Below are 18,668 nucleotides of genomic sequence, written 5' to 3'. Positions count from 1 at the left end.
CTCGTCTCCTAACAGGTATTTTTTCAGAGCAAATGTTTTAAAAGGCTCCTGTGGTGAATGTGCATGTGTTCTCATCAGAGTCCTACAAGCAAGTCTTGCTTGTAGGACTCTGATGAGAACACATGCACATTCACCACAGGAGCTGCTGGATTCAATTATCCACAGTGCAGCATGGTGATAAAGTGAAGGATGCACACACCCCAGTCCCCCACTGCAGCGGCCATTGGGTGGTCCCCACAGCAGAGGGCAAGGACCGTTAGACGCAACTTCCGAAAGTTAAAGCTTACCTGTAAACTCTGATGGCGTTTCACTGGTGGGAGCGTTGCTAGCAACCTCCACCAGTACTAAAAGAGACCACTGGCCCAGTCGTGGGTGTTGTGGCGCCAGCGGGGGTAGATAGCATAGCAGCACTGGCATCAACTATGCAGGCTTTCAGTGTTGCTGCTCTGCAGAAAACCATAAATAAAAAACAAAAAGCTTTGGGACCGCTTAAAAGCAGTCCCCCTGTCTAAATGGTACTCCAACTCCTGCCGGCACCAGACCAAACAAAAAAAAATGTAGATTGTGACAGCAACAAAAAATAAATGTTGCTGCCACTTTAAGAAGCGCAGTCCTACTCAGTAAACTATTCACGCATAAAAGATCGCATAAAAGTATGCACACTTGTGACAGATGAACTGGAATGATGACCTTGGAGGCCAAAAGGTAGTGGCTATACTCCAATCTTGGCTACTACCATTCCCGGATCTGTTGGTAGGCCTGCCCAAAAGTATGTGGTTGGAACACTTTCCCAGAAGATCAGAAACTACACCTCTGACCCAGGTATGCGTTATGGTAGCCATCCATGTCAGAGAAAAGCAGAAGCCAGTATCAGATGCTGTCATGCGGCAGGCTTGTCAGTGCTTTCACTGGACAAGAACTGCTTCAGTCTTGAATTGGAGCCCTTGGCAGAAGAAAAACCAACCTTTAGCTTTGTCTCACGGGTGAATTATACACAAGCACAACTGTGGCATAGCTGTGGAAGGTATGAAACCTCTATTAGAAGCCGCTGCCGTGGCTACAATTTTAAATAATTCAAGGCCGAAGAGCACATCACTAAATCTGTGCACCAGGTACAAATCCAAAGGGTTCTTCCAGCTACCAGGACAGAAGACTAGTAGTGTCAATGGCCACTTCTCCTAATAACCCTGTTCTCACTGCACAGCAAATTACTGGGTGAAGAACATCTTCCCAGTAATTAGCATTTCAAACACAGGTCCATTTGTAGTGTGAATGGGTCAACATGGGTAGGCATTCCTGGGCTGACCCTTTTACAAAAAGGACCTATTGGTCTTGAAAGGCAATATATTGGGTAGAATTGCTTTACCTGGTAATTTGCTTTGTAATGAGAACGTGGATTCATGCTGCAGTCAGTTGTAACACAGCATTTAAATCCCCAAGTAAAAGCCATGTTTTGGCAACTGGCAGTCTGAACACTTAAAAAGCATTTGTGTGGGGAATAAGATTCGTTTGAGATAACCGATCACACTTAGGTGTATGAAGACTGAGACCCACTACTAAAAATTCCCCCCCCACTTCCAATGACCTTAACCCTTTCAAGTCCAAAGTCTAGTCAGGCTCAACAGCCCTAGCTCTAGTAGCAGATCCAATGGTGAGCCACTTTAAAATAAGCACATTAACATTGTTCAAGATTCAATGTAGACCATATTTGAATAATAAAAAAAAAATATATATTACAAAATTAAACATTTAAACTAGACTGTTTGAATTACAAAAAATATGTGTATATATAGTGGACTGCAAAAGGTTAATCACCCAGGCAGATGTAAATGCAGGATGCACTATCGCTCCAGAATTAGTACAGACTTGTATAACCTTCTAGGTCAGGTCCTTTGAAGCAGCTGTATTTGGAATATGCAGGGTAGTAGATTTAAGCACCCTGGCAATATAAACATCCACAAGAGGTGAAGATTCCCACTTAGCATTGTGTGCAGAAGGAAGCATATGGAAAGTAGCTGTAAGTTAAGACACCAAAAAAAAAAAGTTAAATCCATATCTACGTAGTCCTCAAGTTGGTCAGATGTATGAGACTCTTATTTCTTCTAAAGCTTCAAGATAAGAGCATCAGTCTTCGAGACTTCAACCGAGTCCTTTATTAGAAGTACACACCTGGCTGCTTTAATCAGGGACTCATCTACATGCCACTGGCAGTCTTCCAGTGTAGAAGAGCAGCCTACTTCAGGAGACAAACCTCTTGATTTGAGGAAACCTTTGAGTGAGTAAACACTAGGATATTTAGAGCTGTTGTCCCTGGTGGTGTTAAGAAGCAGAGTCTTTGTCTAGCATTTTTTGCAAAGAGGTAGACACCTGTGGCAGACCTTGCAAGGACGAAGACAGGGTCTGAATTCACCTCCCTTTGCATAGCAGTACAAAGCTACACCGACAATTGTTGTCTACGGCCTGGGGAGAGAGGCTCCATGTAATTACAACTTGTGTGCAGCACAACAATCCACCCACTCCCTGGGTGCCCTGCCCTTAAAAGACAATTCCAAGGTGTTCCCACAGACAAAAGCACAGTAATGTAACCGTTAATGCTTGAGCCATACAAAAGACTAGATGCAACAACGGGTAAGGGAGGGGCTACCTGAGGAAGGGGCTACCTGAGGAAGCCAAACTCCCCCATCTGTCATCAAATCACAGGTTAATAGTTGCCTTGATACCAAGCGTAACCTTAGTGGTCTAATGGGTTGCAGAAATAATGTATACCTCACTGTTAGTGACTGCGGGGGCCTCCTCTTTGGAAGTGAGAGCCACATTACATGTACTGCACCTATGTGTGCTGCAGAAGGGAGCAGTATGCAGATGGTGCCCTACGACTTGCCAAGTATAACCCCCAGTTAAAATGGTCAGGAGCCCTCACAAAAAAATGCTGGCTCTTGGCTACCTAACAGAAAATCTGGCGGGGTGGGGCATGAGGAAAAGAGCCTGGGCTGCTCAAAGTACTTAACAGTTTGGTACCTGTCAACTCACTACCCTACACCCATTGTATAAAGCCTTTGTCCCCAATAGATAAGAAATGGTCTTAATCCAGCCTTAGACTATTTTTCCAAATATTGCCTAAAAAGTTATTCAAATCTTATGGTGTGTACACATGGTGAGATTCCCTTGCTATTCAATTTTATGATTCAATTGCTATGCAATCTTTGCTATCTCTGTACTATTTACATACAATTCAAACAATCTGCATTAGATTTGCACTATATAGTCATTGCAGCCCTGTATCTGGGTTTTGATTTGTGCTGTCAAGGTAAAAAACCTGTGGGATCTGCATACAATTTTGACTATATAGTCAAAATCTAACTTCAAATCTCACCGTGTGTACACAGCATTACTGTTCTCTCAAAATAAATCTGTGCTATTTTAGGGAATGGCAGATTTTAAGATTATTAGTGTTCTATTTCACTCATTAGCCAATATTTACACATCTACATTAAACAATTTTATGAAGACAATTTTGAAAATAAGGATGAGAAATACTGTATACAATCAATACAAAGCTCAAAATTATTCTTAAATATGGTTTAATACTTTTCTCCATTTCTGTACATCACAACACCAAGTTATTACTGCTTGGGAACACTCATTTGAGGAAATCTGAATTGTACTCCATTGTATTTGTACATCTATGTATATGATGTGCCACTGAAAAGAACACATTAAAAGAAATACAAAATTTGGCATCATTTCCAAATATAGCAAAAAAGGAAAAAAAACAAAAACTATTTTGAATATTCTAAACAGTACTGTGGAATAGGTAGAGCTTTTAAATGCAAATTTACATCCAATGGTTTTTTTTTTTCTTAGAAAACTTATATAATAGACCCTTGCATTTACACTTAATTCTGAATGATGAATACACTGCAAAACACTTATTTTGGAAGCCATTAGTACTACAAAATAAGTACAACAGGACTGTCTTTAAAAGGGACAGTAAATTCCAAATTACAATTACCATGTCTATGCAGCATAAAAATAACAAAATCAATGTTACAATAGGTTGAGCGACATACAGATAAATTATAACAGTATTTAAATGAACTGCCCAGGAGTTATTTGGATTTAAGATTCAAATAGGGTAAAGTAACAAATTGACAGTGTCTTAAAAATTGCAAGAGAATTTGCACACTGTATATTCAAAGCTTCTGTGTCTGATGATTATAGAAGCACACAAATTGAAATTAAACAAAGGAGACTGATTTAGGACTGTAAATATTCATACTAGGTAAGAAAAAAAAAAAAAGTCACAAAAATGACTAAAACAAATGAATAAAATTAAACTGAGAAACCAGTTCAAAGGCGTGGAGGTCAGATGTTTGTTAAACTTTGCATATTTATAACTATTAATATTAGGAAATATTGCAGCTGTTAAGAGTCGGCTACCACGTACACATTCCATTATTGAAATTCGACATTACAGGATTCTGCCAGATTTGCAATAAAGTAGCTGAATGAAAGCAGTGAACTATGCAGGTTGCTTTTTAAGGAGATAAGGGAATCTTCACAGTATCATGCAAGGATATATCTTTGTAACTGACCTTGTAATGAGGCTATAAGATATCCTTTCATGCTATTGCAAGCTTTATACTTCATAATTCACTTTGGTGCGGTTTTCTTCCACAAGTTTTGTTAATGTACATTTTTAAGATATGCGAATGTCAACAAATTTAAATAGAACAGATATCTTTTAAATGTTTGCTATACATCTTTAAGTGTAAATTGTGTACTAGTCCATTCTTTATTTTGAAAATTCAAACATAAAAATATAAATGGATTACTTAACAATGTTTTTAAACCCCCCCTCCCCAATTACATAGAATAAAAAAAGCATAATGGTGTACTAAACTTGCATGGATATTTAAAGCAAGCTATTAGCCAGATTAAAACAAAAAAAGAGCACATTCCTTTACTTAAAAAATACAAGACAAATTGATTTCCTTATAAGTAGAAACAGATAACTGTCAAAGTTGTCCAAGTGGCATCATGAGGGAGCCTTGTAGTTGCAACATGACAGACAAAAAAAAAAAAAAATTTCGGAAAGGAACAAAGTTTCATTTCTCATATCCAATGTTTCGCGAAAGTACTGGAAATTATCAAATTCTAAGGCAAGGACCTGCGTTTTTCACCATGACATTTCTGCTTGGGTTGGATGCTGGAGGGTGAGGCACATTCTGCCGGACCCATGTCGACTACCTAGTAGTCATTAAGGTCAAAAAACTCATCATCTCCTCCTTGGTAATCCATTCCTTGAAAATCCACTCGGTACCGTAAGATACCTGTAGTAAAATAAACCAGGACATTAAGTAAATGAAGGGGAGAAAATTTTGGACGGCACAATCTACTTGCATAACTATACTACGCATATAACATTCGACAAGGATGAAAGTTTATGTAAGGTCAATATGTTGTGCATACAAGTCAGCAATTCGTTGGATTCTGTGTGCTTTATTGAAAATATACAGTATTCCAAAGATGTACCGATACACAAATATTGGTCGAAGCAGACTCCGTATTTAATTTACCCCCAAAAATGTATAATGCTCCATGGGATGCCGCCAGGGGAAGTCGCTGGTCGCAGGAGCATGCTCCTGGTGATAGTCGCCCCGTACGCACAGGGATATGGTCGCTCAGCGGCCATATCCCCAGCGATTCTTGCTAGAATAGCACCGTGTGTATGAGGCTTAAAGCCCTGTACACATGGGGTGATTTAAGCCATTATCACTGACTAAATGGTCGTTGAGTGACCATATCGCCAGTGTGTTTGTGATAACTCTAGGAGCGGTCTCCCGCACCCATCCCTTAATGGTCGCAGGAACATGCTCCTGCGATTGTGGCTAAAAATTGCTGGTCCCCGATGCATCATGCACCAGCGATTTCTAGTCAAAATGAGGTAGAGACAGAATCGCTTGCAATTGCCAGACAAAAATCGCTGGTCGCTGATTAAAATGATACACTGAGCAATATATTGCTGAGAGATATTAAGCCAAAATTGCTCAGCGACCATATTGCACCATGTGTACACACTTTAAAAAGGTGCCCATACGCAAGTGCTGCACATAAGATTTATCGTTCAGTCAGAATCCGGCAGAACTTGAAGTAGCGCATACAATGTATCTTATTTGATCCAGCCGCTGGGGATGCAATACCTCAGACAATTGTATGGGGTCTTTAGTTGAATATATAAATATTTACCCCCAATTCCTCCAAATCCTTTCACAAATTGGGATCCTTCTTGTGACTTGTCTGTAACAATCTCCAGTGTTGCTCCAAATTTTTTGTAGTTATTAGCGAACCATTCTAGTAGAGGCATACTGTCTATCAGCTCATGCTCTTGTCCAGTCTATCGGGAAAATAATAAAACACTTAAAAAACTTTTAATGACACAAATAACCTGTAAACTAATTTTATTTTCCATAAAATTATAAGCCTACCTAGAAAGAACATTTCACATTAAATTGTGCTCAACAGTACAGGTGTAGAGCAGTTCAGCATGTTGCTGTAGAAATCAGTATTGAAATATATAATTTCAAATTAGTAGCCTGATGCTTAACAGTTCAGGTACATGTTAGAAATTCATAGTCTGAAGTTAGCATTTAACCATACACATTTTGTGTGCTAATGGGAGGGACTCAGAACAACTATGGCAGGTGTTCTAGACAAGTCAGATGTGGAAGGGGTCAAGCATCCATCAACTAAATGGAGGGCACTAAGGGTTGGTATAATGGTTAGCATTACTGCCTCACAACACTCAAGTCATGTGTTTGATTGACCCCAAGTGGGAGGAGTTTGACTATTCCCCCAGTGCTTGCACAAGTTTCTTCTTGGTACTCTTACGTTTTTGCGACATTTCCCAACTCCAGTCCCCAGGGACCCCTAATAGCATGTTTTTTATTCCTCAAAAGGTGCATACATACTGTACAATTTTTTTGACCAATTTCGTTGAAAGGCATTTCCTTGAACCCAGTGTTCTATACGAAAGATCTAGCTACAGTTTATAGGCTCTTTTTGAAAGATATCCAAATTGAGCTGCATGCAGTTGACGAACAACCTTGATGAACTGGCGGGTATTGCAGCATTCGTCGCAAACACACTGAAAGATATTTTGACCAATTTCGTTCAGCATGGCAGAGATGAACGAAATTGGTCAAAAAAATTCTACAGTGTGTATGCACCTTTACTTGATGCACAGATATATTTATTACTGGCTGACATTTGAAAGTTCAACAGGTGGAGCATATTTCACTTGTTCCATATCAACAGGTAAAAAATTAGCTATTACCCACAGTCATATGGGTGAGTTTACAATAGTGACAGAACAAACTGAGGGACCAGGTGCACAAGTATGCCTTGATCACCCCAACTTCATAATATGCCTGCAGTGCACGTCGTCATAACAGAGGGCGACAGAGGAGGCAGAGGGCAACCTGCACTTACTGAGGGAGTCCTGACATGTATGGAGCCACATGGTTTGGTCACCTCTCCCCTGTGGTCCAGCAGCCTTCTCAAAGCATGGATGCTCAAAGGCCACACAGGATTCTGCTGCAGTTCAGTCATCCTCTATGTTCCCTTTATGATGCACCACCCCCCTTCCTACCCAAACTCAGTCACATGGCCATACTCAATAAGAAGCTCACACCGGCTTGCGCCTGCTGCAAAAGAGTCAGGTAATTCTGGTGGACTAGGCAACACAATTGCATGGATAAGGCAATGGTGTCAGGAGGACCCTTTGTTCCCAGGTGCACCTGCTGTACCACCAGTAGTTCTGCCACTGCCTAATGGCTATGTTAAACTTCCCAGGCACGTTGCCAAAACAAAAACCCTCCCTCCACCTTTCACTTCTAGGACACTTAAATACTGTTGCATGCTTTTAGGTGGTAAAGTACAAACAGGAGCCTACACTTTTTATATACAAATAAAAACCATGTATGCTGTAAGGTAGAACTTTAATAGACTGTTGGATATTCAGGCTATATCTAGATACCATTTACAAACTAAAAGGAAACCATCTTTATTTCATGAACCCATACCTCTTTGTCAATGAAGTGTGATTTGTCCTTTTCTTGTTCTGGTGTTAAATAAAGAACTTTCTCCTCTAGGTGGAAAAAAAAAATAACTAGTCAAACGTGTGAATGATGCATTGTAGATTTGGAATAAGATGAAAAAAAAAAGTCTATTTTTGTGGAGGACAAAACATTATACCTTCAGAACCATTGCATCGTAAGACGTATCTCATGATATCAAGATTCTCATACACTATCAGAATTTCAACAGCTCCCATTTCCAGTGCTTTTAGTGTGTCTTCTACACCAAAACAGTACTTCCCTGTGTCCTGACTGATTTCATCAAAATATCTCCCTGTAAAGATATACAATACAAATATTATACAGTCTAATGTATAGGTACTGCAAGTCAAATGAGAACATAAAAGGGCAGCAGATGTAGTGTTACAAATAAACTGTAAATCCTTCAAGCATCTTCTCCTGCTCAGTAATGTAATGTTTGCTGTATATTATAACTTATTGGTGTATTCTTATTTTTGTATTAAAAATATCTTTAAACTCAGGTATGTTCTGTAAATAAACCTTTTCCTAAAGACTTATCTGGGCTTGACAAGACAACCAGTACCCAGAAAGCACCAGGAAACACATACAGGAAGTGCTGGTCAGCAGGTTCAAAAAGTTGGAGATATGCACTGAGGTGAATGATTGTTAAGACAAATAGTTGTGCTTTGCTCTACATGCCAATGGCGTATCCAGTCTAAAAGGCTGCCACCTGTTAAGCACCCAATCCAATGCTTCACATCATCATGGTAGAAGATTTGGGCTTGAAAGGAGCCGCACATTCCAGTGGCTCAGTTCAGACTGCTCTGCATTGTACACCTTACTTTCTAGGAACATTTGCAATCATCAAGATTAGGATAGGGCCATACTTTGCTAGCAACAAATTGGCAGATGGAATTACTTCTGCAGACACTAGTTGGTTCTCCAACCAGTAAACCCCCTTGGCTGTTCTCTCTATTTCTAGAGTCGGGATTTTTTATATGAATTATTTTTTGGGGGGAAATATGGTATTTATGGAGGTATTTTCAAAAGTTCAGCAATTGGATAAAGGACAAAAATAGTTTGCGGCTACCCTCACCCCCCTGGAGATTGTGACATAAAGAACTGGCTAGTTGTGTTAAGAGCTTAATTTGATTTATTTACTGCATGGGTATTACGTTTCGTTAAATAGTGTAATTGTGTTCCAATATTGTGTTCGTTCTCTATAGATCAATATCTTTATACCTATCTTATCTATACACTTCATGGAGAGAATGAATATAGAACCCGAATCCCTAAATCCTACAGTATTGAAGTGAAAACCACCTTTCTATAGCTTCATGTTTCCACAACATTACTTTAAAGACAATTGTTGGCTTCTAAATTATTTTCCAATTTTCACTTGGTTAACTATATTACTCAGAACTAAACTGAATATGGTTTATATGATAAGTGTTAAGTCTCCCGCTTCTTTTAAACTGATTAGAAGATCTGTGGTATATTGGTGGAGAACATACTAATAGATTTCAGCGACAGAGTGACCACAAAAAGTGGTTTGTATTCTGCATCTTCCTCAGAGGAGATCCTACTGATTGCACCAAAAGCTAGATCAAATAGAGCCTTCTATAGATTTAGCTACCCAACACCTATCCTGTGTTCTTAAGAGGTGGCGGATCAGGAATTACCAGAAGAGGAGTGGCTGGATAAAGGGGCCGAAAGCTTTAGAATTAAATCTGGTATATAACTCTTTTCACATATGTTGAGTGAAGCGGAGCCATTTTTCACCTACTGGTCTTTCCTATATACTAAGAGTAGTGTTCATTCTATGGGGGGTATTCAATGCTGTGGGCGAGCGGGGACAGAGAGCAGAGCTTCCTGCTCGCTGTCACCACTCACCCTGTCAGTATTCAACGCAGCCCCCTCATACGCCAATTTCCCCTCGCTCCATTTTTTGAGCGGTATGCGGCTCCAGAACCAGAGCGACTCGTGGCTAAATACAGCGAGTTTTCTGCATTAGCCGCGGGTCTCGCTGTTTTGGGGAATTCTCGCCATCCTGTGACGGAGAGGATTTCCCCAGAACATTGAATAGAGCAAGCGGCCGGCGCGGGGGTTAAACTGCGAGGATCGCTGGTTTTCTGCAATCCTCGCTGTTTAACCCCCTCGCCGGCCGCATTGAATACCTGCCTATCACTCGCCATATTTGAAAACCCATGCAGTTCCTCTTCCCTGGCTCGGGTGTTGCTGTCTGCTGTAGTGCTTCTAGCAGTGTGGTCTGTATATCAGCACTGATATGCAAACCAGACCTGTGCTAGAAACACCACAACAGACAGCGACACCACTGTGCGGCATCCATTCACCTCCCGGACGGGGGGCAGCCCAGAAGATTACCGAAGTGCTGGGCTTGCCCCCAGCGCAGCGGACCGGGGCCCGACGGCAAACGGCGCTTGAATATGTTGTAACAGGAACCGCCTGTCCCGGGTGGGGGGGACCAAATGGATCAAATGCCGGGTCGCACCCAGCTTGAAGCTGGGTTCAAAAACCCGGGTGTGACCCGGCGTTTTGGTATAAAGGGGTATTTTTTTAGCATCTTCTAAAAGATGATAGAACCTGATTAGTTGCACAAAGCAACATCCCATCTGAAATAGAACTCCCATCTTAGTAAATAAACCCCTATGATCCCATTAAACAAGTTGATAAAGAGCGCTTTGGTAGGAAATTGCACGTGCATGAACATTTCTCTTATCCTGTTGTGGTTAGTGACAAAACAGATGGAAAATTGGAATCTATGGAGGTCTAATCAGTTTGAACCTAGTTGACATAATGCAAGTATTAAATATGAAAATATGAGATGTGCATCTTAAACAGATACAAAAACGTATCTCTTGAACAAAAGTCTTAACGATACTTCAAAAGAATGACAAGTATTGTAATACATCAGACAGATATGGGTAAGACTGTGGTTGTGTAAGACCAGCATGATCGTGAAATTAGATGTCAGTTATGACTACATATGCAAAACTTGAATTTAACCTGACAAGCTCTATAAAGATGTCAATTGCGGAGACTAATGATCTGGCTTTCCTGACTGCATGGATTTATATGAATACTACCAAATTTCAAGTGGAACATCCAATTACACCTATTATATACTTTAGTGCTCCCTTCATTCAGGTTTTTTTTTTTATTTAAGTTAGATCTCCATCTATAAATATATCTAAAAGAAACTGAATGAAGGGGGAGCCACATTGCTATAACAAAAGCTATACTTTGTATTGTCCAGTGACTACATTCAATATCGTTAATGACCCACACTGCGGCACAATTTGACAATACTGCCAGCGACTTCATGTATGGAGTTGGGGGCGGCTGACATCACTGACCAACAGTGAAGAATTATAATATCAGTCAGTGTGTATGCACCATCGTTCTCCCATGGCATAGTTGGCAGCAGCCTCAGTAATCAGCCAGTGTGTACCCAGCACTGGAGACCAGGATCACCACCATTCCACCTTCATTCAGGGTTATGAAATTTAACAGTTGGATTCGGGTACATTGGTGAGGACAACAGACAATAACAAGCAGACAGACAGTTTCAATCTATGAATGTGGACAGCAGCCTGCAAATGAACTAAGCAATCTATTATCAGACTTTTAGTATGAAGGATATTCTATGGAAATACTTGTGCGCAAACATTTTTAATTTTGTCTATTACGATTAACCATGTTTGCAAAATACCTTACATGTAATGTTTTCTGGTTGTGAAAGCTGAGGTGTATGAAGTAAACAAAAGGAGAATTAAAATACAATGGTTAGCTTTCAAGACAAAATCTACACATAAAATGATCACGGATTCATACCTATAAGCTTCTTCTCTTGTATAAATTTCACATTTGAAAGGACCTCTGTAGATAGTTCAATTGCTTGGTTGAAACCATTTTCTCCGCCGTAAGATATGTCTACTAGTTTCAAAACTTTAGATTGCAATCGCTAAAAAAAAAATATATATATATATGTATAAGGGCAGATCAAAGTCAAAGTTTATCATAGAGCAACCATGAACCTCAAGCTGGTGAGTGTCAAGCATGACATTTCAGCAGATCAGCTCATGTGTAGGCCTCCTACAAAGAATAAGAGTCTTTAAGGAAACTTGTGTGCGAAAGTAGACAATCACATAAAATTACATACAGAAGGGGGAGGAGGGGAAACCCCCCCCCCCCCACACACAATTATTTTACAAAGAGGTTTTTAAAAAGCACTCCATGCTCCATAAGTGTGTCAGTGAATTCAGTTTGGATTGTTCATTTGTATACAGGTTTTCATTTGCTGCTCACTTTACCACCAACAGGGAAAAAGACTTCTGCTTGGGAGTGTGGCCTAGACCGGAATGGAGTAAGATAGTCTTAAAGGGTCTTCTGTTTGTACATCTGTCTTTATCCTATGGCCCCAGAAGACTCCTTTCTTGCCTCCTTTATGCAGCAGACCATCTGCTGATGTGGCCACAGTATGATCCTTGCTGCTGCTGTTTGGTGGTAGAGGGATCTCCCACGGCAAATCTACCCTCCTGCTTTCTAGTGATTTCCAAGGGCACTACTTACACAGAAAATGGCCTGATTTCTACTTTAGTTTCTCTATCCGGTTTTAACACATGCAAAAAAGGTGTATAGTCAGTTTATTCTTGGACTTTCTATGCACTAACCCTCAGTTAAGATTGGAGATCTATTCAGCATTTATTCTGACCCTGTAACAAGTTTTTTTTTTTTTTTAATTGGGACCATTTTTTATTGGATTCACTTTATATTTATATTCTTTCAATTGTATTTTTTATCTTTAATGTACGTTTGGTATCGGCCGGTACCTGTTATAACATTTTGATGCTGTGTGTTATTGTTTGTCAATTATATGTATAAATATATATAAAAAAATAGTTTTCACTTTACACTCTAACTGGCTTTTTCTAAATACCTAAACCAGTGTGCTTTCTTTTTGCTTTTTGTCTGTTATTCTTAATGTGTTTCTTTTATGGTGCTGTCAATAGCACATTTGAATACATCTTGCGTGGTTTTATACTATATTAGCTAAGCACGCACGAAGCAAAAGCTTCAAAGCTAGTCTGCTACCTTGTGCCTCTGTGTTTGTGCATGTGAGATAGATGTTGTTCCACTCAATGCCGGCAGATGGCAGTGTTTCAGACACAAGGTTTATATACAGCATAGACATATACAGATGGGGCAAGCCTTATGCTTGCTGGCGAATCGCCAGCAGCATGCCGCTGGCGATCCGCCAGCAACACGGCGCGCCATCTGACTGAGACGCGCGTGCGTCCCCCACGCACGTGCGTCTCAGTATCCGGGCGGCCGGCGGGCGAGGCGGACGCAATACTGTCCGCCTCCCGCTCGAGGGGGGCTGGGGGGACCCGAGGCGGCTGTGGGGGGGTGCGGGCGCCCGGTGTGGGCACCGGGCGCCCGTCGGAAGGGGACGGCAGCACCGTCGGAAGGGGACGCGTGCGCGCGCGTCCCCTTCCGACACACAGATGGCGCCGGAGCAGGGAATGGCGAATGGCGTCGCCATCGCCATCCCCTGGAAAGATGAGCCCGGCCCCATCTGTAGATTGTAAGCTTGATTCTACCCAGTTTGTTTTGTCAGTGTTTCCAATTGTAAAGCACAGCATTATTCCTTTGTTCTTTACAATTGGAAACACTAATAAAACAAACTGGGTAGAAACAAGCCTACAATTTATATATCATCTATACACGCCTAGTGTCCGTGTCACTCCGAAACACTGTCATCGGTTGGCAGCGAATGAAACTACATCTTTCTCACACAGTATCACAAGGTAGCAGACTAGCCTTCAAAGCTTTTGCTTCGAGCGGGCTTACTAGTATACACACACACACACACACAATATAATAGATTGATCTAGCTATCTAGTAGATGTATCTTTTCCTTTTTATCTTTTGCAGTTTCACCCCCATTATATTTTAACCTACGCCTTTACAGTGTATATTTAAAATTCTGTAAAGTTAGCTTGTTTCATATTTTTGGGAGTTTCCTGGTTGTCCCCTTTCACCCAGGACAGAATACACCACATGGGCTTAGGGTACACAGGGAAAGATGCTCTCAAATTTTAGTAGAGTAGTTGGCGCTCTAGGTAAACCCTATGCGACTGGTGAGGTGGTTAAGCTTCGGGGGGGGGGGGGGGGGGGGGGGGAGATCGCAGAAAAACAGCGATCCTCACTGTTAAACCCTCTCGCCGTCAGCTCACACTATTGTATGTTCTGGGGAAATCCTCGCTGTCACTGGACGGCGAGTATTCCCCCAAACAGCAAGGCTCGTGGCTAACGTAGGGAGCCAACTGCATTTAGCCGCGAGTCTCGCAGCTTCTGCAGCCGATACTCCAAAAATGGAGCAAGGGGAAATCTGCGTATGCAGGGTGGTGGTGGGGGGGGGGGGGGGGGGGGGGTCCGTTGAATACTGACAGGGCAAGCTATGACAGCGAGCAGGCAGCCCTGCTTGCTGTCACAGCTCGCCCCCGGCACGGAATATACCACTAAGTAGTGTGGATGGTTATACACGGTGGGAAGCTTTGGAGGGTGGGTTTGTTTACTTTTGCGCTTTACTTTTCAAAGATACAGATTATGGTATATTTCCTTATTTAACATTGATCTGATATTTATTACAAATCCGCTTTCTGTAATCAAGTGTGTCTGGGCTTGATATTAGGTACAGAGTTACAGTCACATTGCTTTATCTTTTTACAGATAGTTTTTATAAGTCACACTATTTCCTACCTTAGAATTTTAACATTGGGCTGAACGGTTTGGTTTACCGTAATCGTCACTTAGCTTTGACTTCATTGTATACTGCATGTGCTTGACCTTCTACAACAGGGGTGGCCAACCGATCCGAGGTAAAGAGCCGAAAAATATCGGCAATCAAGCCAAAGAGCCGGCATCATGCGCGCTCAAAAAAGGGGTGTGGTCAGGGGAGTAGTCATATGACACAAGGGGGAGTGGCTACATGACAAAACGTTATGCCCCCAGTGCCAGATATGCCCCCCACAGTGCTAGGTATGCCCCCAGTGCTACACATATATGTCCCACGGTGCCAGATATGCCCCCAGTGCCACACATATGCCCCACGGTGCCACACATGCCCCCACAGTGCTAGTTATGCGCCCAGTGCCATATATACCCCCACAATGCCACACATGCCCCCACAGTGCTAGTTATGTGCCCAGTATGTCCCCACAATGCCACACATGCCCCCACAGTGCTAGTTATGTGCCCAGTGCCAGATATGTTACCACAATGCCACATATGCCTCCCCACAGTGCTAGTTATGCCCCCCCGTGATAATTTCCCAGCAGCAGCACTCACCGTTGTTGCTGCTGCCGCCGGGCGGGGAGAGGACAGTCTGGCCGCGGCGTCCCGCTGCATGTCATGGAGGGGAGAAGAGCACAGCACAGCGCTTGTCTCCTTCCCCCCCTCACTTCCCTGTGACTGGTCCATCCACGAATCAAAGCTCGCGGTCCGGCTCCTGATTGGCTGCCGGCCCAGTCACAATGATGCACACTAAGGGGTAGTAGAGATGCGCAATGCGCGCTCTCCTCCCCTCAAGGGGATGGATTCGGGCCGGGGAACCGGCAGCGGGGGGACGGAGGGCAGCAGGAGCCGCACTTAGCAAGGGGGAGAGCCACATGCGGCTCGAGAGCCGCGGGTTGGCCACCCCTGTTCTACAATAATGATCTTTTTGTACTTTGTTAATTTTTCTGTGTAAGTCTATTTTTTCTTTAGCCATGTCTTGTTTTTTAGCCCTGCTTTCGCCGCCCCTGCAGTTTAGGTGAAGCAGCAGGACAATGCTCGTCATAGCACCAACGCTGTGTCTTGTCCTCCACAGCCACTGCTGGGTGGGGGGGCAGCCATTCGGGAAGGTACACAACAGAGGGGTCTGGGGGCACATGCAGCAGTTCGCATAGTCGGGTGATACGTATGGTCCATGAAGGCCATAAGCCCACATAGGGGACCCCCCCAGTGTGAGGCAGGATTCTTGGTACTTATGTATTATCTGGGCTCCCATGTTAAATGCACCCCATTTTTTCATACCCCTACTATCCAACTACGCAAGGAGTTGATTTTATATAGTGTGGCGAGCGCAACGAGCCACCGTGCCCGAAGTGTGGGGAGCCAGCCCAGACAATAGGAAAGACCTGAAAACCAAAAAATACAAAACAAACCTAACCTGCTGAAATATTTAGGAGACAAGACATACAGTAAGGGAAAGAGTGGGGTTAAATACCCTATGTAGTTAGTCCCAAGGGGAGAAAAAAAAAAAAAAAAGATCAACTTCCTTTTCTGAAGAAGTTAGATCAAAGATTATAAACAATTGTCATGCCAGCAGTTTCAAGCGTGTAGCCCTTAACACTCCTGAATACAGGCACCTGTAGGATTGTAGGGCAGACATCTTGCGATTAACGCAACTCAGCTTAACATTTAGAATTATACTTGTTAATATCAAAATTTCTTAATAAAAAATAAATAAAAAACCCAACAAACCTGATCAAACATGTCCGACTGACTGAGCTCTGTTTTGAAGTCAGCAGAACCAGCCAACACTAGACCCGCTACATTCACTTTATCACCGGAAATAAACAGCTGCACAGCGGTTTCCGCTACTTTTCTGACATAGTTGTGACGTTTCTCCATTCTGAGACGTGCAAAACGCAAAGCAGACTGCCCTCCTCTGCCTTTAAAGACAAATACATTAGAGATCTCCTTAAAGAGTAAAAAGTAAACTGCATACTTAAATACTTTCAGGATGTGTTTCATCCTTAATGTTTGTCAGTTGATTTAGGAATCAGGAAGTTTTCTTGATAAAGCCACCATATTTGATGTTTCACATAAATTTAGTATACAAATCTGCGCGAGCTGAATTTTGAATGCAAGCAAATAAGAAAGAAAAAAATAACTGCACTTACTGCAATATAACTAGTACAGATACATGTATTTTTTGCATGTGGGTAAATAATGGCTGCTTTTGCATGTAGTCCACAAATATTAAGAGCTATGGTAGGCTTACCATGGTTAACTATTTCTTTGAAGTTCACGGGTATAACCTTTAGTTATAGGCTTAAGAGGAGCCCAGGCACCAACAGCAAATCTTTGCAGATCTCCAAGGCTGCACTGCCCCTTTGCCTATAACCCCAACTTTGTGCTGACTGGTTTTTCGTTGGTGCCCACAGGTGCACCTCAGCAGGGACTGCTGCTGCACTCCCAAGAAAGCTTTTTCATTTTACTTGAAAGATCTAGACTGACAGCACTGTAAAGGGGCATACACACCGTGCAATTTCAGCCTGTTTTCTTAGAGATCTGACTAGATCGCTTAGAAAAGGAGCACGGAACACTGTGTGTACCCCTGCAGCAATGCTGATGCGTGATCCTGCCCGCAAGAAAATCCAGTGCATTCATGGTTACGGGTGACTTCATTAGTACCTCCATCAATATGATTTACCCATATGTGCTGAGCCATGTATATACTTGAAGCCTAGACCGGTCTCATTAAGTACAGAGTTTGGGAACCACTGCTCTAGTTAAAAGGATATTCAGAAGCGGATTGGAACTTACATAATCACACCTTTGTAAAGGGTTTTCCCTTCAACAAGCTCCTGGACAAATATAGTGCATCAGTGGCCACATCCAGGAGTATGCCGTCATTAACAATACAAATCATGCATTTTCATTCATTCAAATCTCTTAATATGCTGTCTATGTACCCCAGTTTATGAAAAATAGAGAAATTGCCCTCGACAAACAAAATGAGAAGCTAGGGTTCTCTAGAAAGAATCAAGCCTCACTAGTTTTATTCCATTAATATGGTCAATTGCACCCCAACTGTCCTCAAGCTTTCATCAAGTTTAGTGTGAAATTGAGTCAGAGTCAATACTACCCAATAATTTCTGTTACAAATACATATTTTATGTTTCAGTAAATAATTTTTCTGCACATACAAGCAATATGACATTTTAGCCATAGGTGTACCCTTGTGCCCTAGAAGATGGTTAATATGGCCAGTTATGACTGCATTACGTAAGTTACTGAACAAATTGAGGTTTTTTTAAAGTAGAAGTGTATACGCCCACACATTCAAAACACAAGGATTACCATGCTTCTTTGGAAGATCCACAGTGAATTTGTGCAGCACTTCTCTTGTGTTTCCTTGCAGAGTTCCAAAAAGAGCTCCACTTCCATCTATTACAATGAATCCAAACTTGCTATCATCAGAAAGGAGAGCTGTAAGAGCCTGCAAAAAAACACATTACCATTACTAGGTTCACCTAGTAGTAGTAGTAGTAGTACGTTTATTTATAAGGCGCCACAAAGTGTCCGCAGCGCCGTACATAGCAAACAAAAAAAACAAATTACAAGGTAACGTACAGGGTGTGTAGAAAGATACAGTATAAATAGGGGTATAGCTGGTAGAACTAAAATCAGCATCAGTTCAGAAGTAGGTGTCAAAATAGTCAAGGAGACCGAAGATGAAGTAGAGGAAGGGAAGAACAGGACAGGAGCACAGGT

At 41.9% G+C, this 18,668-nt stretch overlaps 1 protein-coding gene across 1 annotated transcript in view; it reads right to left on the bottom strand.

The window, feature by feature from the left end:
* Positions 1-3,564: 3,564 nt before the first annotated feature.
* ETF1 (eukaryotic translation termination factor 1) overlaps positions 3,565-18,668 on the bottom strand; it is a 33,944-nt gene continuing 18,840 nt past the window's right edge. The window contains exons 5-11 of the mRNA XM_083181789.1: positions 18,255-18,393; positions 16,650-16,840; positions 11,955-12,084; positions 8,257-8,412; positions 8,085-8,149; positions 6,250-6,397; positions 3,565-5,333 (exon numbers count right to left, since the gene is read on the bottom strand). Of these exons, the coding sequence (XP_083037915.1) occupies positions 5,251-5,333; positions 6,250-6,397; positions 8,085-8,149; positions 8,257-8,412; positions 11,955-12,084; positions 16,650-16,840; positions 18,255-18,393 (912 nt within the window). The 3' untranslated portion in view covers positions 3,565-5,250. The remainder of the gene's footprint in view (positions 5,334-6,249; positions 6,398-8,084; positions 8,150-8,256; positions 8,413-11,954; positions 12,085-16,649; positions 16,841-18,254; positions 18,394-18,668) is intronic.

This window comes from Crinia signifera, chromosome 4, assembly GCF_055691185.1.
Source record: "Crinia signifera chromosome 4, ASM5569118v1, whole genome shotgun sequence".
NCBI classification, from domain to species: Eukaryota; Metazoa; Chordata; class Amphibia; order Anura; family Myobatrachidae; genus Crinia; species Crinia signifera.
Note: the sequence above shows the minus strand (reverse complement) of the source record. Positions and strands in the feature narration are given on the sequence as shown.